Source organism: Oncorhynchus tshawytscha, linkage group LG05, assembly GCF_018296145.1.
Source record: "Oncorhynchus tshawytscha isolate Ot180627B linkage group LG05, Otsh_v2.0, whole genome shotgun sequence".
NCBI classification, from domain to species: Eukaryota; Metazoa; Chordata; class Actinopteri; order Salmoniformes; family Salmonidae; genus Oncorhynchus; species Oncorhynchus tshawytscha.
Window position 1 is genome coordinate 48,462,797 of NC_056433.1, and position 24,026 is coordinate 48,486,822.

At 42.0% G+C, this 24,026-nt stretch overlaps 1 protein-coding gene across 3 annotated transcripts in view; it reads left to right on the forward strand.

Annotated features, from left to right (window-relative positions):
• Positions 1-6,814: 6,814 nt before the first annotated feature.
• LOC112250717 (microtubule-associated protein 1S) overlaps positions 6,815-24,026 on the forward strand; it is a 45,489-nt gene continuing 28,277 nt past the window's right edge. For all 3 annotated transcript variants that reach the window (XM_024421090.2, XM_024421092.2, XM_024421091.2), the window contains exons 1-2: positions 6,815-6,979; positions 23,491-23,592. In XM_024421090.2, the coding sequence (XP_024276858.1) occupies positions 6,823-6,979; positions 23,491-23,592 (259 nt within the window). In that variant the 5' untranslated portion in view covers positions 6,815-6,822. The remainder of the gene's footprint in view (positions 6,980-23,490; positions 23,593-24,026) is intronic.

Consider the following 24,026-nt stretch of genomic DNA (forward strand, 5'->3'; position numbering starts at 1 on the left):
AGAATATGGGAAATATTTGGACTTCTGAACTTCTGAAACGTAAAATCTGCTCAGCCTGTATTACTTATGGGAAATGGCTTGCTTTAAGAAGGAGCTGTGAGGTCGCAGAGCTCTCTTGGACAATTGTTGATATCGCAGAGATTGAGCATCTTGATCTTAATGAGAAAGCTAAATTGAATGATTAAAAGAAGCAACTTGATACATTTTAAGCGGAAAAGGCTAGAGGAGCCTTCATAAGGTCCAGCATTGAAGCTCGTTTGGAGGTTAGATAGCACAGATAACAGTTTGAGTGACTCTAAGGATCTCCTTGATTCTATAGAGAACTCGGTTAGTGAAGAATTAAATCAGTCTTTATTTATTTATCAATTATGGACATCCAATATAGGGTTGGTCAATTACGAAATAACAAATCTCCAGGTTGTGATGGATTAACCTCTGAATTTGACAAAACCTTCTCTGAAGAAATAGCACAATTTTTACTTGAAACCTTTAAGGAGACTATAAAGAAGGGAGAACTACCTGCATCACTGAAGCAAGGGGTTATTACTCTTATACCTAAACCACACAAGGATCTATTAAATATTGATAATTGGTGTCTAATGACACTCCTAAATAACGACTACAAAATTATCGCCTCAATCTTTGTGAAGGGTTAAAGTCATGCTTGAATGATCTGATTGATGAATGTCAATCAGGGTTTATGAAAGGGCGCCATAGGCTGGTCTATTGATTTACTTCCCTGTTATCTTATTTTAGGATTTTCAGAAAGCATTTGATACCGTAAGTCACAATTTTATCTTTGATTGTCTTAAGCATTTGAAGTTTGAACCTTTATTTGTTGATGCTATTAGAACTCTGTATAATGGTGGCAATAGCTTTATCAAACTCTTTCATGGAACATTCTCAAGGTTTAACATTTACAAAGGAATACGACAAGGTTGTCCAATCTTACCTTTTTATTTTTGTTAGTATCTCAAATCTTATGCTCACTAGTTTATCAAAGTCAGTTTGAAAGCATTTCATTCCAGGCCAGAGAGATCAAGATATATGGTGGATGACACTTCACTTTTTTTGAAAAATGTGTCACAAGCTAGATTAGCATTGGATATTGTGAACCAGTTCTCCAAAATCTCAGGTTTGGTTTTAAATCTTTCCAACTGTGAGATGTTTGTTCTGAAAGGAGCTGTCAATCAGCATCTCTGAAAAAGATACTGTAACATACCTCGGTGTAAAGATCACCAAACATCTTAAGGCGGTGAATGTTCTTAATTTGAATCCTGTAACTGGATCTATCAAAAGGCCGAGTGCTTTTATCAAAAGCTGAGGGGCTATCTCGTGCATCCTATCTGTTTTTCATCTATTGACTTTCCCAAATCCACTTGCTGTACCTTAGATAGGCTATTGTACAACTTCATATGGAAAAACAAGCCACATAAGATAATAGATGTTATCACCAACAGGGTTTGTGATGGCAGTCTAAATGTCTTAGACTTCACTCTCTTTAATCAGATATCAAACGTCATTAAAAAAATTATCATAGTTTCTGGAATATTATATCTCATTTTGTTTTTCAGAAGCTCTGAGCTTAGTTTTTTTACTACAATGTCCCTATATTGTGGGTAAACTTCTTGTGAAATTGGTGGATTTTCACACGCAGGCTTTAACGTCCTGGGCTTTGCTGTATAAAAACAACTTTTCACCTACCTCATAGATGTTTTATATGGAATAATGGGTCTATATTACTTAGAAACAGGATGCTATTTTACCGTAACTGGTTCTCAAAAAACATTGTCCTTGTCAGCCAATTAGTTAATATTAGTGGGAATCTATTTACGCTGAGAGAATTTATGGAAAGATACAACTGTAAGGTTTCAAGCTCGGAAAATGACACGGTTATAAAAGCTATAACTAGTGGGATAAAAACTTTACTTCAGAATAATGCATGTTTTGGAACATCTCCTATTGTAAGCGATATCCAGGTGAATGGCATAGGTTTACTAGATAATGAATTCAACAATTGTTTATTAAGGGATATTTTATACAGGAATTGTTTGTAAACTTGCGCCATGCTTGGCTCACTCCACACAAATGTATGGTGACCAATAAAGTAAAGGATATCTCCTTTATGATTATCCATAGATTCTACCCGTGTAATAGCTTGATTTCTAAATATATACCTAATGTTACCAGTGAACGCAGTTTTTCTGAACTAGAAACGGAATCTATCGAACACTTATTCTGTAATTGTTACATTGTTACTACACTGATTCCACAATTGAATGTCAGTATATCATAAATCTCTTTATTTCATTAGGAACATTTTTCAAACTAATTCAAATGTATCTGATTTGGAAAACTATTTTGAATCATTAAAACGTATACAAAACAAAATGTAAAACAAAGGATTCGATACATGTCTGTATTTGATTTGATATAATGTGGATTATTTTTCTCCTAATTATTTCTTTGTGTAATCCCTCTGGCTGTTCTGTTTTTGTGTTTTGTATGTTACCGTTTAATAAAATATATATATTGTTTAATTTTAATTTTAATGTTTAAAAAGACCGTTCAAATTGATTTTCACAGTTCGGAGCTCATTTCTTTTTTCTTTTTCTTTCTTTCTTTAAAAAAAAAATCTAAATGCAGATCAACAATTTACATTCTTACATCATACAAAACAGAATACAGGGATTAATGAGAAAATACTAAAACTGTCACGTTCTGACCTTAGTTCCTTTGTTTTGTCTTTTGTTTTAGTATGGTCAGGGCGTGAGTTGGGTGGGTTGTCTATGTTAGTTTGTCTGTGATTTACTATTTCTGTGTTTGGCCTGGTATGGTTCTCAATCAGAGGCAGCTGTCAATCGTTGTCCCTGATTGAGAACCATATTTAGGTAGCTTGTTGTCCATTGTGTTTTGTGGGTGGTTGTTTCCTGTTTAGTGTTTTTGTTTCACCTTTCAGGAATGTTTGTTTGTCGTGTTTGTAGTTTTGTCTAGTGTTGCATATTTCATTAAATAATATGAATACTTACCACGCTGCAACTTGGTCGTCCTCACCGTCTTCCACCAACGACAAGCGTTACAGAACCACCCACCAAAAAGGACCAAGCAGTGTGGTATCGGGCAGCAGCGATCTCAGGACTCCTGGACATGGGAGGACGTTTTGGACGGCAAGGGTTGCTACACATGGGAGGAGATCCTGGCTGGAAGGGATCGCCTCCCATGGGAACAGGTGGAGGCAGCCAGGAGAGCGGAGGCAACAGGTAATGGGAGCCAGCGCTTCGAGGGAACACGGCTGGCAAGGAAGCCTGAGAGGCAGCCCCAAAAATGTATTGGGGGGTGGCACACGGGAGTGTGGCTAAGTCAGATAGGAGACCTGAGCCAACTCCCCGTGCTTACCGGAGAGCGAGAGGGACCGGGCAGGCACCGTGTTATGCCGTGAGGCGCAAGGTGTCCCCGGTACGTGTGCATAGCCCGGTGCGGTACATTGCAGCGCCTCGTATCGGCCGGGCTAGAGTGGGCAACGAGCCAGGTGCCATGAAGCCGGCTCAGTGCATCTGGGCTCCAGTGCGTCTCCTCGGGCCGGTGTACATGGCACCAGCCTTATGCATGGTGTCCCCGGTTCTCCAGCACAGCCCAGTGCGGGCTATTTCACCTCGCCGCACTGGCCTGGCTACGGGGGCATTCAACCAGGTAAGGTTGGGCAGGCTCGGTGCTCAAGAGCTCCAGTGCGCCATCATGGTCCGGTCTCTCCGGTGCCACCTCCACGCACCAGCCCTCCGGTGGCAGCCCCCCGCACCAGGCTGTCTCTCCGTTTTCTCCCTACAGGTGCTCCCGCCTGTCCAGCACTGCCAGAGCCTTCCTCCTGCCCAGCGCTGCCAGAGTCTCCCGTCTGTCCTGAACTGCCAGGTGCTCCCGCCTGTCCAGCGCTGCCAGAGTCTCCCGTCTGTCCAGAGCTGCCAGAGCCGTCAGTCAGCCAGCAGCTGCCAGAGCCGCCTGTCACGCCGGCGATGCCAGAATCGCCCTTCACTCTGGAGCTGCCGGAGTCTCCCGCCTGTCCGGCGCTACCGGAGTCGTCCTTCACTCCGGCGCTGCCGGAATCTCCCCTCCATTCGGGACCCTTGGCTAGGGTCCCCAGTCCAAGGTCGGCGGCGAGGGTCGCCGCTCTTAAGAAGCCACGGAGGCGGTTAAGGAGGCGGAGAAAGACTATGGTGGAGTGGGGTCCACGTCCCGCGCCAGAGCCGCCACCGCTTACAGACACCCACCCAGACCCTCCCCTATAGGTTCAGGTTTTGCGGCCGGAGTCCACACCTTTGGGGGGGTACTGTCACGTTCTGACTTTAGTTACTTTGTTTTGTCTTTTGTTTAAGTATGGTCAAGGCGTGAGTTGGGTGGGTTGTCTATGATTTTCTATTTCTGTGTTTGGCCTGGTATGGTGGTCAATCAGAGGCAGCTGTCAATTGTTGTCCCTGATTGAAAACCATATTTAGGTAGCTTGTTTTCCATTGTGTTTTGTGGGTGGTTGTTTCCTGTTTAGTGTTTTTGTTTCACCTTTCAAGACTGTTTGTTTGTCGTGTTTGTAGTTTTGTCTAGTGTTGCATATTTCATTAAATAATATGAACTCTTACCACGCTGCACCTTGGTCCTCCTCACCTTCTTCCACCGACGACAAGCGTTACAAAAACAAACAAAAAAATTGAAAAAATAAACAATTCAAGTGCAATTGTAATCTCTCTGAAAACATCTTATTGTAATGATTTAGGAAAATGTTATTATTGTTATTATGCACTAGGGTTAATGTTTTAATAAAATAGTTAAATTCAATCAAAAAATGTGTAATTGTGGTGTAGAATTTTGGAATTTTTGTTGGTGTATAAAGTATTTGGCAACAAGAATAAAAAAAATCACAATCATTTCAATGGTCTTGTTATTATTGCAATAGTAACATATTATATTTTTCATGTCAAAAACATGGGTAGTCATTCATGTCATGTAACTGCCCATTTCTGATCTCTGTATCAATGTCAAATAAACCAAATCGGATGGACAGTGGACCACTTTGTGATGTTTTTAAGAGTGAGTACTTTTTTATGTAAATCTGTCAAATGAGTAATTGATTAAGTATCTGTAGATTGGTGAAAGGACCATCCTTAAAATTACACTTTTAAACAAACACTCACATACAGGTAGAGGTCGTCCGATTAATCGGAATGGCCGATTAATTAGGGCCGATTTCAAGTTTTCATAACAATCGGAAATCGGTCATTTTGGACTCGATTTTTTTTTATATATTTTTTTTTTACACCTTTATTTAACTAGGCAAGTCAGTTAAGAACACATTCTTATTTTCAATGACGGCCTTGGAACTGTGGGTTAACTGTCTTGTTCAGGGGCAGAACGACAGATTTTTACCTTGTCAGCGCAGGGATTAATTCTTGCAACCTTACGGTTAACTAGTCCAACACTCTAACCACCTGCCTCACGAGGAGCCCGCCTGTTAAGCGAATGCAGTAAGAAGCCAAGGTAAGTTGCTAGCTAGCATTAAACTTAATCATTCATAATCACTAGTTATAACTACACATGGTTAATGATATTACTAGTTTATCTAGCGTGTCCTGCGTTGCATATAATCGATGCAGTGCGCATTCGCGAAAAAGGACTCGTTGCTCCAATGTGTACCTAACCATAAACATCAATGCCTTTCTTAAAATCAATACACAGAAGTATATATTTTTAACCTACATATTTAGCTAAAAGAAATAAGTATTTTGCAAGGGTTTTCCAAAATTCTGACACAAATTTTCATTCAAAGAACAAGTGAGACACATTCTCACGTTCTTTTTCACAGAAAACACAGATATCATCAATAGCCACAAATTTGGATATCATAGAATTACATGGATATATCGTATGTAAAATTTAAAAGTGCACTTCCTTAACTTTGTTTGGTATACAATATTTGTAAGGCCTTAACCATGCATTTTTTCCAGACAATGTCAGGAATAAGCAAGTTCCAGAAAATTTCCTCTCTGTGTAAATTGGTTTTGGGAATGAAGAACTTGTCTTATATATTTATTACAACAAGATTTCTCAAGTAAGCCCAAGCCTTCCAATCTAAGTTCTGGATAAACTTTGTGATCATTACCAAAGCTAAGATGAGTTTTCATTTGTGTAGTTAGACCACTGGGAACGGCTTTGATCACAGAAATAAACTCTTCCAATGTTATAAATTGTTCATATGTGAGAATATTACCCTTGTCGAAAACATCAAGAACAAAGTCAATATTCCTCTCATGCCAGTTGGGGTAGAAAAATGACTTATTCCTTACAGTTATGTCTGAATTATTCCACAAAAGAGCTTTATTGTGCAGGACACATATTTTCCAGGCTATTAACACTTGTTGGTGAAACCTAGCCAGTTTAGCAGGTAATCTTTCAGGAATATAATTACATTTCAGTAAAAATTGAAGACCTCCCAATTTATTAAACACATTATTTGGAATGAAATACCATATTGAATCAGTATTGATCAAACATCTTTCAACCAGTTGATCTTGAAAGTGTTTTCTCATAGATGTTTTGAACGCACTGATGAAGTCTGAAGTCCGAGATTGTTTGAGTTTCCAGTTGTTTTAAACGCGGCAGCAATGGCCAATACATCGCATTAGCAGTCCGGGGTTTATATACACCATTGGTTCTTTAATGTATCGTTAACACTGACCACAGGGATTCGGTTGGTCTTGCGAAGTGTCAATCTACAGATTTTCCGCCCTATAGATAAAGTAGGGGCGTCTCTGTATGACATCATTTGCCAAACTTTTCAACATGGCGACACAACAAACGGAAGCGATCGAAGCAATGGAAAATGCGAACCGAACTTCGCATCCTGGCTTCAGTAACGACAAGTATTCTCTGCTCGTCATTGTCGGTGGACATAGTCGGACTGGATTTGTGGACTACGTGGTGGCAGAGATAAAGAGAGGTAATGTGGCTCAATGTTGATTGATTTAGTGCCAGACCGCGCTTCCACCTCCCGATTTGGCTCGAGCTAGCGCCTTCAGTACAGGTGACGTTGCATACTGTATTACTGCGTTTTCAAGTATATTCCGTCAACAAATGGTTCTAATTGCAAATCAACACACACATCAGCAAATTGTCACTGAAATATCCCACTAGGGTCGTGAATGTATGTAAATGTTTTCCACGACGAAATACAACGTTAAAGATGTTGCCACACGCAAACCCCGTTTGTAGTAGACATTAAATGGAAAGATAAGGGAGGAAGAAGCCAGTGAGGGATATAATAGCAACAAGGATGTTGGATCTCCTGGCAGATGGTTAGCAGAGGGCATCTGCATGGTGTGTAAGTTAACATAACAAAATCTGATTTACCAGTTGATCACTAGTTTTGGATGATCTTGCCTGGTAGACCAGCTGTCAATCAGACCATAAACTAGACTGCTAGGTTAGCAACGGAAGTTTGAACTATTTAAAATGATCAGGCAAAAATGTAAAGGTAAGAGACCAATTAATGCAATGGCGTAGCACTTGCTCTATAATGATTAGTTCGGACATTTAAATCTTAAATACTGTCAATATTTATGAATACATATTTTGTGTAAATTATCATTCATTTATTTAAATTTAACACATTTCAGCACTACATAGTTTTCTTTACACAACATTTCGCAGTAATCATTCTGGGATTCAAGTGTCAGACATGTCCCAAACCCTTCCTCCAAACTTTTTTGCTCGCTTTGAGAACAATACAGTGCCACTGACACGGCCCGCTGCCAAAACCTTCGGACTCTCCTTCAGTGCAGCCGATGTGAGTAAAACATTTAAATGTGTTAACCCTCGCAAGGCTGCAGGCCCAGACGGCATCCCCAGCCGCGTCCTCAGAGCATGTGCAGACCAGCTGGCTGGTGTGTTTACGGACATATTCAATCAATCCTTATCCAGTCTGCTGTTCCCACATGCTTCAAGAGGGCCACCATTGTTCCTGTTCCCAAGAAAGCTAAGGTAACTGAGCTAAACGACTACCGCCCCGTAGCACTCACTTCCGTCATCATGAAGTGCTTTGAGAGACTAGTCAAGGACCATATCACCTCCACCCTACCTGACAACCTAGACACACTCCAATTTGCTTACCGCCCCAATAGGTCCACAGACGACACAACCACACTGCACACTGCCGTAACCCATCTGGACAAGAGGAATACCTATGTGAGAATGCTGTTCATCGACTACAGCTCAGCATTTAACACCATAGTACCCTCCAAACTCGTCATCAAGCTCGAGACCCTGGGTCTCGACCCCGCCCTGTGCACCTGGGTACTGGACTTCCTGACGGGCCGCCCCCAGGTGGTGAGGGCAGGTAACAACATCTCCACCCCGCTGATCCTCAACACTGGGGCTCCACAAGGCTGCATTCTCAGCCCTCTCCTGTACTCCCTGTTCACCCACGACTGCGTGGCCATGCACGCATCCAACTCAATCATCAAGTTTGCGGACGACACTACAGTGGTAGGCTTGATTACCAACAACGAGGTGAGGGCCCTCGGAGTGTGGTGTCGGGAAAATAACCTCATACTCAACGTCAACAAAACAAAGGAGATGATTGTGGACTTCAGGAAACAGCAGAGGGAGCACCCCCCTATCCACATCGACGGGACAGTAGTGGAGAGGGTAGTAAGTTTTAAGTTCCTTGGCGTACACATCACGGACAAACTGAATTGGTCCACCCACACAGACAGCGTTGTGAAGAAGGCGCAGCAGCGCCTCTTCAACCTCAGGAGGCTGAAGAAATTCAGCTTGTCACCAAAAGCACTCACAAACTTCTACAGATGCACAATCGAGAGCATCCTGTCGGGCTGTATCACGCCCACAACCGTAATCCGCCCACAACCGTAAGGCTCTCCAGAGGGTAGTGAGGTCTGCACAACGCATCACCGGGGGCAAACTACCTGCCCTCCAGGACACCAACACCACCCGATGTCAAAGGAAGGCCATAAAGATCATCAAGGACAACAACCACCCAAGCCACTGCCTGTTCACCCCGCTATCATCCAGAAGGCGAGGTCAGTACAGGTGCATCAAAGCAGGGACCGAGAGACTGAAAAACAGCTTCTATCCCAACCCAAGGCCATCAGACTGTTAAACAGCCACCACTAACATTGAGTGGCTGCTGCCAACATACTGACTCAACTCCAGCCACTTTAATAATGGAAATTGATGGAAATTGATTTAAAAATGTTTCACTAGCCACTTTAAACTATGCCATTTTGTTTACATACCCTACATTACTCATATGTATATACTGTACTCGATACCATCTACTGCATCTTGCCTATGCCGTTCTGTACCATCACTCATTCATATATCTTTATGCACATATTCTTTATCCCCTTACACTTGTGTATGTATAAGGTAGTAGTTGTGGAATTGTTAGGTTAGATTCCTCGTTGGTTATTACTGCGTTGTCGGAACTAGAAGCACAAGCATTTCACTACACTCGCATTAACATTGGCTAACCATGTGACAAATAAGATTTGATTTGAAAGTACAAGACTTCATTTTCTGTTACCTTACCTAGAATGACTATGATGTGCAGGTGGTCACCAGTGTTCTAATTATTGGCTTTGAGGACCTTGTCATTGAAGCATATTCATAAAAATGTTATTTGCTATTTTGTTACCTGTGTGTGTGTGTGTGTGTGTGTATAAGTATATATAAATATAGCTTGGGCAGTTAAGCTGCATTTCGTTTTCTGTCTGTACACCATATAAGATTGTTTTTGATGACTGCAAGTGCCTCTGAGTGAATTAAGGTAACTGCACTTCTATCATGAATCACATTTATTTCAATTCCACGATCACATGACATGATGCAGAGTTGCCTCTGTCTGGTAGTGGCAGGGGCTCCAGTTTGTGTGTGCATTGGAATTTGCTTGGCTCGTAGTGTTGAGAAATCCAATAGCTGTCATTTCCCACTTTGATTAGCTGAGGGAAGCTGTTTTATGCGGAGTTCATCTTTTGCAGACTTGCATTACTAGCCACACTGCAGATCATTCTTTCACCCCATTGCAACAAGCCAATGGAAGGGCTCAACATTTGTACCCGCCGCTCTAGCTAAGGAGCCGAATAGCTTTTGCCTCACTTTCCAAGGACATTGCTCCAGAGAAAAGTTGTGGTATGTTTGTTTACTAAACACAGCAGGAAACACATTGAGCAGGCGGAGACATTTTAGATTACATTTAGCCTACGTTGTATCTTCCTCATCCCTTTAAGACTGCTTGATTTGGGGGAAAATGTATCTTGGCTTGCATCCATAAAATGTACCGTGTTTAAAGACTCCTGTCTGGTTCCATGATGCCACGGTTTTTCTCACCGGGGAGGGACTTCTCCAGGGTCAAGACAGGGGATCATTGTAAAGGTCTGGCCTCTTGAGACCACTCAAGACCTCCAGGGTCCTCTAGTCTCACATGAAATCACGGAATGGGTGGGCTTTTTCCCCAGGCTTGTAAGGGTGCCTCCTTGCTGTTTGTTTTAGTTTAGTTACTGACATACAGCCCTGCGCATCTGTCAGGGTGTTGCCTTAATAGCTCCGACTTTGTAGAAAGAAACAGTTTGCGGTGAGCTTCGAACACTCCAAGGCTAGTAACATTCACAAAGCTTGTTTGTAACTTGCTTGTAGCTGATTTTTTTGTTTCCCACTCAAACTTCAATGAATAGCAGGAAATTATATTTCCAAGTAACGTCAACATCCTGATTTGTGTGTCACCCTGTGTAGCGTTAGTTAATGGAAGCATATGCCATTTTTAATTTTTTATTTATTCCGGCTACTTTGAAAATGAGTAACAAATCAAATGGTGATGAGTGATTCCTCAAACACAGACAAAAAATAATGATTTTGGGGATTTTCACAAAATGTAATCCATAGAATAGTCCCTTGGTAGAAGGATTGTTGACATATACAGTGCATTTTGAAAGTATTCAGACCCCTTCCCTTTTTCCACATTTTGTTACATTACCGGATTGTGTGGAGGCACAGATCTGGGGAAGGGTACATAATGTCTGCAGCATAGAAGATCCCCAAGAACACAGTGGCCTCCTAAACTTCTTCCATTTAAGAATGATGAACTACCAAGACTCTTCCTAGAGCTGGCTGCCTGGCCAAATGGAACAATAGAGGGAGAAGGGTCTTGGTCAGGGAGGAGACCAAGAACCCAATGGTCACTGACAGAGCTCTAGAAGTTCCTCTGTGGAGATCGGAGAACATTCCAGAAGGACAACCATCTCTGCAACACTTCACCATTCAGGCTTTTATGGTAGAGAGGCCAGATGGAAGCCACTCTTCAGTAAAAGGCACATGACAGCCTGCTTTGAGTCTGCCAAAAGGCACCCGAAGACTCTGACCATGAGAAACAAGATTATCTGGTCTGATGAAACCAAGATTGAACTATTTGGCCTGAATACCAAGCATCACGTCTGAAGGAAACCTGGCACCATCTCTACGGTGAAGCATGGTGGTGGCAGCATCATGCTGTGGAGATGTTTTTCAGTGGCAGGGACTGGGAGACGAGTCAAGTTTGAGGGAAAGATGAACGGTGCAAAGTACAGAGGAAGAGCTCAAGAACCTCAGACTGGGTGCGACGGTTCACCTTCCAACAGGACAACGACCCTAAGCACACAACCAAGACAATGCAGGAGTGGCTTCGGGACAAAAATTCTGAAAGTCCTTCAATGGCCCAGCCAGAGCCTGGACTTGAACCCGACCGAACATCTCTGGAGAGACCTAAAAATAGCTGTGCAGCAACACTCCCCATCCAACCTGACAGAGCTTGAGAGGATCTGCGGAGAAGAATGGTACGAACTCCCCGAATACAGGTGTGCCAATCTTGTAGCGTCATACCCAAGAAGACTCGAGATTGTAATTGCTGCCAAAGGTGCTTCAAGAAAGTACTGAGTAAAGGGTCTGAATACTTATGCGAATGTTGTACTCCCCCTATTTCTATATTTGCAAAAATGTCTAAAATCGTATTTTTGCTTTGTCATTATGGGGTATTGTGTGTAGATTGATGAGAAAATTAATATTCAATACATTTTAGAATAAGGCTGTAACGTAACAAAATATGGAAAAAGTTAATGGCTCTGAATACTTTCTGAATGCACTGTATCTACCTCCATTACTCCAGTATCCATGCACATTGCAAATATGGTATTGGAACTGAACCTGTGTGTCTATAGTATGCTTACTTACTTATTGTGTTTGTCATATTTCTTATTTCTCATGTTTTCTTTTCTACGGATTACATTGTTATTGATTATTGCATTGTTGAGTTTTGAATTTGCAAAAAAGGCATTTCATTGTACTTGTGCATGTGACATTGAAACTTGAATATTTCATGGCCCTAAACCCGCCCACCCTGCGGATATAACCGTGGGGACTGCGTGTTATGAGTCAACCCGCGCATCACTTGTACACCTTTAGTCACTCACCCTTCTAGATATCTTGAAACAGCCTAACCAGTGCTAGCTAACTTCTTTCACCAATTAGCAGGCTGGTGTTCGACCTATGGCAAAGTTGGTTCGACATTGGACAGTCTTCTTTTGTCTGGGTTACACAAGGAATCACTTTGATTTGATTTCTGTGCCCTTTGCATAGGCTTGTAGACTCTGCTGCTACATTTATAGCATGTTCTCTTTCGGATAGTTTCCCCATGCTCACAAACATTACTTGATTCCCATAAATTCATGCAAGTTGGCAACTTGTGTACCATTACAAGGATTGACCGCAAATGTCAATGAATAGTTTTGGTCTCAAAATATGTAATTGTCATGCCTGCGTCAGTGTGCCTTGGCAGCGTTCAGTGTGATGGAATGGTGAAGTCTCTTGAAGAAGCCAGCAGCCCTGAGTGCCCAGCTACGCTGCCGAGCATAAATAATGCAACCTATTTACTTCAGCTTGGCTTCACCAGCGTGGCAGAGAATAAAAGTCTCCGTTGTCAGGACGTATACGTTGGTTCCTCCACTACCTCTTTAGCATTAGCTATTCGGAGTTACCTTATCACCATCCAGACAGACTCCAACGACCGTGCAGTTCAGAGGCGAGGTGTGGATGCACTACCCATAACACCCTGGGTTGCTACGAGAACATTGTGCTTAAAAAGCAGAGGTTGGGTAAGTGGGTAGTGGCATTCGATGTGTCTGAGTGTGAAAATACTGGACTCTGGCTGCATCTTATTGAGAGCCCCATAATGAGACTTGATGTGTAAAGTTCAGTCATTAGCAGTGTTTCCCCTAGGACTTTGTTTTAAAGCAATGGAGAAGTTAGCCGGCTACGGGGGTCTGGGTAAATTCCGCCTGGAAGATTTGTTTTGTAGAATGACTGGGAATGTTACTTCTGGTGACTTTTTAAAAAACATTTCTGCATTTCTGTGTTGTACAGATCAGGGATTCATTACCGTAATTCCATTACCAGGTGTAAATCCACTTCACTTACTGTAGTTTAATAACCAAAATAGATTTTTTTCAAACTCAAGGTGCCATGTCATAGCGGACATACCATTCTTTCTGCAGACATATTTGAATCTTAAGTTGGAGCAGATATTTTTTTTTGAAAAACCTGGTTGCATTTAAAAACAGATTTTACCGTAATTCCATTACCAAAGTTTGCATCTGCAAAGTTCTTCCACTAAATTTAGGTTTTGTACATTTTTCCATGGAAATTGTTAAAAGTAGTCCTTGTGCATAGAGTTGTATGTTTTGTTAAACTTTTGAAATAAATCCTTTTTAGTGTACATTTTAATGCTAAAACTGTGTTAAAGCTTAATTCTGTTACAGTGAAATTACCCGTCAGTATTTGTGTTGAGGCTATGTGACTGATGTCACAAACACTTCCTCTGTGTGTGTGTGTGTGTGTGTGTCTCACACTGCTCACCATATCCTTCCCTTCCTGGTTAGTGATGGATGCAGGCGCTTTGTTAATGATTTTGTTTGGGGAACAAGCCTGAAGAAACGGTCTTGTGTTGAAGATTCTGAGTATAACATGATTAAAAGTATTTGGTGATGACTGTCAATTTTTTATATTTTTTTAATGAATGCAGCCCCTGAATACTGTATCCCTCCTACATGGTCAACATGCTTGTGATTGCTGGCAAAGTGCAAATAGAAGAGGGGCTTCCTATTGAAAGAACAACGCTGTGTAGATGGTCTGTCAGTTAGTTGGTTCAGCTGTGCTGATTCTTATGTGTTGTTGTAATGTGCTGATGGATGGCCTAGAAAAGATAACAGACATTTGGACATGCTGGGGTTTTCTTTGCTCCAACCCAACAGTGGGTCAAACCAGCCCTAGTCTAGCCCAGACAAGTCTTCTCTTGTCTGAGACTTAGCAGCTGCCTCTGTGTACTCTAGAATCCTCCCAGCCCAATTTCCCATCTGCTACCACCAGTGTCCAGTGTACTCCCTCTTGAGTGTCTGTGTTGTATGTGCCACTGGCTTAACACTAGACCCGCTAAAGCGGCCATTTTGACAGCTCATGAATTTATTTTATTATTCTGCCATTTTTAAAGCCATATCCCCTCCGTCGTTGACTTTTCCTAAATAAGTCTATATAACACACTGCCGTTGTTAGAATTGTTATATCACAAACAGAACTGGAATTAGAACCAGTTTTAGGAGGGCGTGTCATTATTTGAATGGTTTTCCCTGTTGCCACTTCTCCCATCAGTAGTTCCTGCTCTGCTCATTCTCCCGACGTTGGAAGGTGCAGTGGCCAGTTGATAATCAACCCGGTAATTGCCTCAACTGAACCTAAATGAATCATGACCTCTGATTATTCTTCTGATTCTACACCTCCGAGGCCTAAGTGCAAAAAAGCCAGAACGGTGTGCACTGAGCAGGTCCCCCGCGCCACCACCAAATGAAACGGTGAGAGAGGAGAAAGGAAGGGAAAGGCACCGTTTAGGAAAAGATCCACATCGGGCAGCAGGTGAGCAAGTGTTGGAGAATGTGGTGATGAGGCTTGTGGAACTTTACTTTGGCAAGGGGAGAAATGTCACAGTGGACAATTTCTTCACTTTACTGTAATCGGTGAACAAGTTGCTTGCAAATAAAACAAGCTTAGTCGGCACCATGAACAAAGCAAGACTGGGAGCTTCCTCCCTCAAAATAAGACACCTGCACAGTCGTTGTACTCCACAATGGTGCTGAAGAATGACGACACTCACACTGTACCAATTAAATGCAAGAAAGAACGTTTGTCATGAGCACCATGCATCTGACAGTTGCCATCGACGGGGACACAATAAAGAGAACCGGATACTGTTACGCAGTATAACCAAAGATATGTCAATATTGCATAATACACATTGCCATATATATATATATATATATATATACTGAACAAAAATATGAAGGCAACATGTTTGAGCTGAAGTTAAAGATCCCAGAAACAATCCATATTTTCAAAATGCTAATTTTGTGTACAAATTTGTTTATCCATGTTAGTGAGCCTTGGCCAAGAGCCTCCTTGGCCAAGATAATCCATCCACCTGACAAGTGTGGCATATCAAGAAGCTGATTAAATTGAATGATCATTACACAGGTGCACATTGTGCTGGGGACAATAAAAGGCACTCAAAAATTTGCAGTTTTGTCACACAACACAATGCCACAGATGTCTCAAGTTTTGCAGGAGCATGCAATTGTCATGCTGCCTGCAGGAATGTCCATCAGAGCTGTTGCCAGATAAATTAACATTATGTTTTCGACCTTAAGTTGCCTCCAACTTTGTTTTTGAGTTTTGGCGGTACGTCCAACCGGTCTCACAACCGCAGACCATGTGATTGGCGTTATGTGGGCGAGCGGTTTGCTGAAGTCAACGTTGTGAACAGAGTACCTCATGGTGGCATTGGGGTTATGGTATGAGCAGGCATAAGCTACGGACAACGAACACACTTACGTTTTATTGATGGCAATTTGAGTGCACAGAGAGAGAGAGTTCCTGAGGCCCATTGTCATGCCATTCATACCTCGTGTTTCAGAATGATAATGCATGGCCCCATGTCGCAAGGATCTGTACACAATTTTCTGATTGCCACTAGGCATGAAAGGGGGGCAAAAAAATGTCATGCTCTGATCTGGTGATCTACTTATCCCTTGTGCAAAACAGCCAATGGCTGTGTTTGTCTATACGGCGCTCACTAGCGTCTGAATATTTTTATTCAGTGTTTGCTAGCACCAGCTTTGGCTGGACCAAGTTAATACAATAGTTGATACAATGTTTCAAGTTTCTTGCAAACAGGCCATGCATAGCCAATGTGATTTATAGGATATTTGTTTTATCAGGATCAGGTAGAAAATACCTTTGGGCTTCAATGTGGGACTATAATTTGTTTCTCAACAGGACAATGACCCAACACACCTCCAGGCTGTGTAAGGGCTGTTTTACCAGCCAGCTGATATGTTGATGATGATGTCGTTCAGCCACGACTCCGTGAAGCATAAGATATTACAGTTTTTAATGTCCGGTTGGTCGTTTAATCTTCCTCGTAGGTCGTAGATTTTATTTTCCAATGATTGCATGTTAGCTAGTAGAACGGAAAGCAGTGGGGGTTTATTCGTTTGCCTATGAATTCTCAGAAGCCCAACCGCCATCCCCTTTTTCTCCGTCTTCACACAAATGACTGGGATTTGGGCCTGTTCCCGGGAAAGCAGTATGTCATTCACGTTGGACTCGTTAAAGGGGAAAAAATTATACATTCGGTATATCAGATGACCTGGCCTGCACAATCCCCTGACCTCAAGCAAATTGAGATGGTTTCGGATTAGTCGGACCGCAGAGTGAAGGAAAAGCAGCCAACAAGTGCTCAGCATATGTGGGAACTCCTTCAAGACTGTTGTAAAAGCATTCCAGGTGAAGCTGGTTGAGAGAATGCCAAGTGTGCAAAGCTGTCCAGGCAAAGGGTGGCTATTTTTGGTTACTACATGAGTTCATATGTGTTATTTCATAGTTTTGATATCTTCACTATTATTCTACAGTGTAGAAAAGAGTAAAAATCAAGAAAAACCTTTGTGTGTAGACCGACCAACCGAGACAGACATGCATCTATATCTCATATTTCGACCTATCAATTGGTTGAAAGAACAGAAGACTCTCGTTCTACCAAATTATTTTTTAGTCTGTGATGGCCCTAGTAAAGAGAGAGGAAGAGGCGAAGCGAGGTTTCAGTCTCGCCAAAATAAGCCCAATGTGTTTCTATGGGCTTATTTTGAACCTCAGCTTGTCGCCTGCCTTCCCTTCTTTGGGACAACGACTCCCATTATTATCAATTGAAATTGGGTGGCCAGTACTCTTCTGGCTGTGCCGGCTGGAGATTATAACAGAATATGGCCAAGATGTTTAAACGTTCATAGAGACCGGCAGTGTCAAATAATAATAATCACAGTGGTTGTAGAGGGTGCAACAGGTCAGCACCTCAGGAGAAAATGTCAGTTGGCTTTGCATAGCCGATCATTCAGTTAGACAGCAGGGTGCGGTGGTGAGAGGGTTGAAAACAGCAGGTCCGGGACAAGGTAGCACGTCTGGTGAACAAGTCAGGGTTCCATAGCCGCAGGCAGAACAGTTGAAACTGGAGCAGCAGCAGCAGCACGACCAGGTGGACTGGGGACCGCAAGGAGTCATCAGGCCAGGTAGTCCTGAGGCATGGTCCTAGGATGATATTATATTAGGATGATCATCTCGTCATTACATACAGATCTCTGGTGTAAATGGGAAGGTGCACACAGCACAGAAGGAGACGAGACTAAAAAGACAACATGAGAACAAGCAGCCATAAACGCTCACAGAAACAAAACCTTGATGCTTTGCGATACAGGCATTTGGAATATCGTGCAAAAACATTCATTCTACTTCATTAAATTTATCGTCCAGCCCTAGTTTGTGTGTGTGTGTGTGTGTGTGTGTAAGGTCCAGTGACTGTGCATGGAGCCAGTACAAGAATGTTAGTGCATTAAAAAAAGGGGCTCAATGCAAATAGTCCGGGTATCCATTTGATTAACTGTTCAGCAGTCTTATGGTTTGGAGGTAGAAGCTGTTCAGGAGCCTTTTGATCCCAGACTTGTTGCTCCGCTACTGCTTCCATTGCGGTAACAGAGAGAACAGTCTATGACTTGGTGGCTGGAGTCTTTGACAATTTTTAGGGCTTCGTTACTTGAGTCCTCTCTAGCCACTCTCTGTCGATGCCGCTTTCCACACAGACCTTTCACTCAAGGAGCTCATTTGTTGTTCCTTCGACCACGAGACACTTGCGTTCAGTCTGCATGGTCAATGCAGCACATGCAACAATGTTGATGACAACGACGCTGTTTTTACTTTGCTTTTGGAGTAAAGTTGAGAACTGACCCTCCGTTACATCGTGACGTGTCATGGAGTAACGTACAGCACGCATAAAGCAATTATTTCTGTCTTACAATCTCTCTCCACCAGGTGTAGCACTTCTCGCATCGTTTAAAAACAAGAAATGGACAGTGACGGGTAAAGGGGGATACCTAGTCATTTTTTGCATCATCATTGCATGCGATCATCATTCTCAAAGCCGCTGTTTACTTCGAAGATCACTTTAGCACCGCCCTAAACTCCATTCAAAACCTTCAAATAAGTATGTAATGACACATAGCAACTCTTTATAGTTTTTTATTTACATTTTAGAGGCCATAAGGGGATAAGTTGGACAGATCGAGTGAAAAATAAAATAAAAATCTCCTTCTCACTATCACGCATTAGTTTCCCGTCCCCACCATTTTTAAAAAGACCCGACAAGGCTCATTGCCTTCTTGAATCATGCAGAAACGGGCAGCGTGGGGTACATGTAATTGATTCTGTTGGAAATGAGAGAAGTTGTGCTTTACAATGGTATTGACATTACAGTTGATCTGGAAGTATTACGGTTTTGGGGCGCTAAAATTAGGTCAATTTTACGGACCAAGGCGATGTGCAAAAGTGAGTCAGTTTACGTTAACGTTTTATAATTACACTATTAGTTTGTGTTTCTTACATCTGCAAACAGCTAGTTTCTTAGCAAGTTGTTCCTAAATCTTGTTAGCTGCTGATTGTTAGCTGTTAATGCTAATCGCTAGCTAGCTAATATAAATGTACTGAGTAAGAGCAAACATAATTAGCTATACAGTCTGATAATACTAGTGATGGTTTAGACCTAAATCAGCATGTTTTTGCAACAGTATCTTCTAAATTAAAGAGGAATACACAAAGCAAGAATGTTAGCTACATGAAGTAGCTAAGAGAAAATGTGGCCCAATTTTATATATATATATTTTTTTTGGGGGGGCATATCACCCAGCCCTATGATAGGTTCTTAGTGATGTGGACACAGAGGAACTTGAAGCTCTCATACCGCTCCAATACAGCCCCGTTGATGTGAATGGGGGCGTGCTCGGCCCTCTGTTTCCTGCAGTCCACGATTAACTCCTTTTGGCTTGCTGACGTTGAAGGAGAAGGTGTTGTCCTGGCACCACACTGCCAGGTCTCTGAGCTCCTCCCTGTAGGCTGTCTCGTCGTCTGTGATTAGGCCCACCACAGTCGTGCCTTCTGCAAACTTAATGATGGTGTTGGAGTTGTGCCCGGCCACATAGTTGTGGGTTAACAGGGAGTACAGGAGGGGACTAAGCATGCACCCATGTGGTGGATATGCGGCCCATCAGGAAGTCCTGAATCCAGTTGCAGAGGGAGTTGTTTAATCCCTGGGTCCTTAGCTTAGTGATGAGCTTGGAGGGCCCTATGGTGATGATCACTGAGCTGTAGTCAATGAACAGCATTCTCATGTAGGGGTTCCTTTTGTCCAGGTGGGAAAGGGCAGTATGGAGTGCAATAGCGATTGCGTCATCTATGAATCAGTTGCGGCGGTATGCAGGCTTGAGCAGTAGGTATACCGGGGTATTTGGAAAAAGCCATGGTATGGTTTTTCAATACCATCAAATAAAGGTGATATGGCCAAAATCCCATATAGGGCTTGGCGATACATATCACGAAATGGCACATTTTCTGTGAATAAAATCATTGAAGGCTTATTTCTTATTCATACTCAACAAATAAAAGGTTTTTGCATTTGGCACCTTGGGTCGAGTGATATAGGTCATTGTACAGTGCCTTGCGAAAGTATTCGGCCCCCTTGAACTTTGCGACCTTTTGCCACATTTCAGGCTTCAAACATAAAGATATAAAACTGTATTTTTTGTGAATCAACAACAAGTGGGATCCATTTATTGGATATTTCAAACTTTTTAACAAACGTGCAAAATTATTCAGCCCCCTTAATATAATACTTTGAAAAACACATTTTCTGTGAATAAATAGTTTATATAAAATGACCATGTGAAGGCTTATTTCTTATTACATTTGGAATTATACTCAACAAATAAAAGGTTTTTGCATTTGGCACCTTGGGTCGAGTGTTTGCACCAACTCACGAAACCCCCTGTTTCTCGACCATGTAAATTGGGGCCATGTCTTTGCAGATGCAAGTTGTAACTGCAGCTGTTCTCCTTCCATCTTCATAATTCTTTGCCATATGGTGTGCCGCGGGCAAAAGCCTCTTGCAACGTCTGAGTCCGGGGTTTGTTTTGAGCACTCGACTGTACTTTTTTGGTTCTCATCCGTAGACTCTCCGTACTGTTTCACGTGATTCTTGCGTAGGTGGTAAGAGGTTAGTGGTGTTTGAGCCTGTTGTTGGGACCGGCCTGCGGCATATTTTGCAGAGGACGGTTTTCTGGTCCATGTCAGACTTTTCATACCCAAACCACATCCATGCGACCAAAGTAGACCCTCTTTTAGGTACGGTCTCCGTGCTCTGTGTCGCGTTCACTCTCCATGCTTGTTTGTGTTGCAAAGCGACTTCCAATTGCCGAACAATATTGCCGGAAAGAGTGATTTTGCGACACCACGAAATTAACAATAGAGCATAATATTAAATGATAGACGTTTTTCTATCGTCACACGATCTATATCGCCCGGGCCTACCGTCAACTATTTTTGGGGGGAAGTTTTTCAATGATTTTGAATATTTGTTGCAACTTTTTAAGTTAATCCCTGCTGTCAACTTGTGCAATACGTTAGGAGATAAAGCAGATTGCGTTCTTCATTTCACATGTCACATTATTTTACCGTGAAACTTACCGTAGATCCCCAGAACAGTTGAGCCAGTCATGTGTTCCTTGTAAAGTGCATAACAAGAGAAAGCTGGAGCTGGTGAGTCCAGTAAGACCCTTTTTTAGTACTGTTTTCCTTTTGAATCAATTCATTTCACTTAGAATGTGCATGCAAATCAGGACAAATGGCTAGATCTTTTCAATGCAAGTTCCAAATCACTGCCAGACAAAGATGTTTGCCTGTTGAGGTTATACGGAAGTAAAGTAATGCCCAGATCCATGTTCTTCCCTAGCCTGGGTGCTATTCTGAGACATTTGCTTCAGTCTTTTCAGTCTAGAAATGAAACTAGGAATTGTTATACAGTGGGGCAAAAAAGTATTTAGTCAGCCACCAATTGTGCAAGTTCTCCCACTTAAAAAGATGAGAGGCCTGTAATTTTCCTCATAGGTACACTTCAACTATGACAGACAAAATTAGAAAAATAAATCCAGAAAATCATATTGTAGGATTTTAATGAATTTATTTGCAAATTATGGTGGAAAATAAGTATGTAATTTGCCAAACAGTTCAGCAGTAGCCTAACAATAGTGCCACAGAGTATAATAATGAATTTTATAGATATCGTCCCATCTTCATTTAGTATTTCCAGAATGAGATGAAACAACCTTGGCCTTGGTCCCTAGACCAGTGGTCTCTCACCTTTTTTTGTTAAAATGTTCATGCCAGGAACTGAGCAATGAATACAATTTGTTGAGGAGATACTGTCCTCTCGGGAGACTAGTGGGCTGCCTTGCCGTGTTTAAAAAAAATCTTCTACTGCTTTTTTTCTGTGTTTTTGGAGAAGTAATAGAAATAACATGTGCCGATGAGGTCGGAGCTAAATTTGTCCCAGACAGACAGAAGGGGAGGCTGCTTCCTCTTGCTTTGTCATTGTCCCTCTTGATCTTCACTATGGTGAGTGAATTCAAAAGCAGATCTTCTCTCTGCAATGTTTTTTTTAGTGAAGATCTTTCATCATACATATGGTCGTATAGGCAGGGGAATGCATTTTTTAGTCTTTTGCCCTCTGTGTTCAAATAGGCCTGCAGTATGTCTTCATTACAATATTTAGATTATTAAATTAGTCTGTCAATTTGCTCACCAGGGTCTACTTGGCTGTTTAGCATTCATTACTTTTTCTAGTGGAGTTGAATCTGATTTTGCCCTCCCACTGTTAGTTTGTTATGCCATCACCACATGCAATGCTTAAGCCCTTAAATGGCCAATCCCTTTACTGCAGTGTAGCTCTCTTGTCATGCAGGGCACATCATATGGACCATATGAATTCTGTGCCCTCCCATTTTGAATTTGACACTGCACCCGTGTACCACATTAGACATGACATACATACCCTTTGTATACATTTTTCAGGCAGTATAGGTCCACGTTTTAACCTATGCTCTATATAGCTTAATTGCAGCAAAATTGTAGATGAAATGTATACATTATATTCTGTCTTATTATCCATTTGTCATACTCTTAGTTCATGTCTTGGTCATTTTATTGGTTTTAGTCTATTTTTACATAATGTTACTGTACTTCTGCTATGTCATTGAGTCTAGGGATTTGAGGCCTCCGTTCACTTATTAGCTGCATGGTATTTATAGCATGTTGACGTTACAAAAAGTACCTCCAACAGTGACAGAGCCATAACCTATTATATTGTTTACTGTATGTGAGTTACTTATTAAAGGTGCAATATGCAGAAATTGCTCCGCCATTTCCTAGTTGCTAAAATTTGAATAGTTCGCCTAATTTCCGTTTGTGACTAAACAAGCAGTCATTGTGTAGAGAATCAGTGTACCACCTAATCCAGCTGTGAAATATATTTTCCATAACCAAAAATATTGTATTTTCAGCTGTTTGATGCTGGTGTAGCCCAAAAAGTTACATATTGCAGCTTCAACTCAAAATATGTTTGTAATTTGATTACCGGTACACAAGTAGCATTTTCCATGTTGTCTGTGAGTTAGTCTCTCAGCCCATCCCTGAAGTCTTTGCTTCCCCAGTTGTAGTTTCAGTTTGAATCCTTCCCTTTTCTCCTCTAAAAACAATCCCTTAGCCTGACCGACATTAACACAAACCTCAACGATGTAATTCAACTAGGCTGTGTTGTCCAATAATCGGGTTGTAAAATGGCAGAGAGCTATGTTATGTCTGTGTATGTTATTATGAAGCAACTCTGAGCCTGGGCACATTCTACTTCCAGCTCTGGCTAATTACATGCTGTTGACTTGAGTATTGAGTGTTCTCCTAACCACCCTGGTGTGTGTGTGTGTGTTTTCACAGGCATCCGCTCATGGGATGTGGACCTGACATTCTGTAACCTGGACGAGCAGCTCAAGCTCTTTGTGTCTCGACACTCTGCCTTCTTCTCGGAAGAAATAAAAGGTAAGGAGCTTTTTTCATCCGTCTATCCTTCTGGGTAAAAACATCAGTGACTGAGCTGTGAAACCCCTCCCTTTTGGCCTTCGGTATTAAAAGTCTCTCGACACAATGGTGATCATGGCAAGGGATCTGTCGTCCTTGATCGGCTTGGTTTCGACTGTATGTCTTTATCCGTTTCAACGCAGAAAAGGACGTCTTAATGGTTCCTGTTGTGGTTGGTATAGTGAGGACCAGCTGCAGTAACTTGCGACAGTCTGTGTCAGCTCATGCTGGAACAAAAAGCTGAGGAGCTGCCCAGGTGATTTGTGTCATACCATTTGTGAACTGTACTTGGAATATTTTGACAGGCTCTCGTTTGCTGGTGTTGTGAAATAGTTTCAGTTTTTTTTTGCGGTCCACTGAGCCAAGGCAACACACCAACACACCAAAAGGTACAC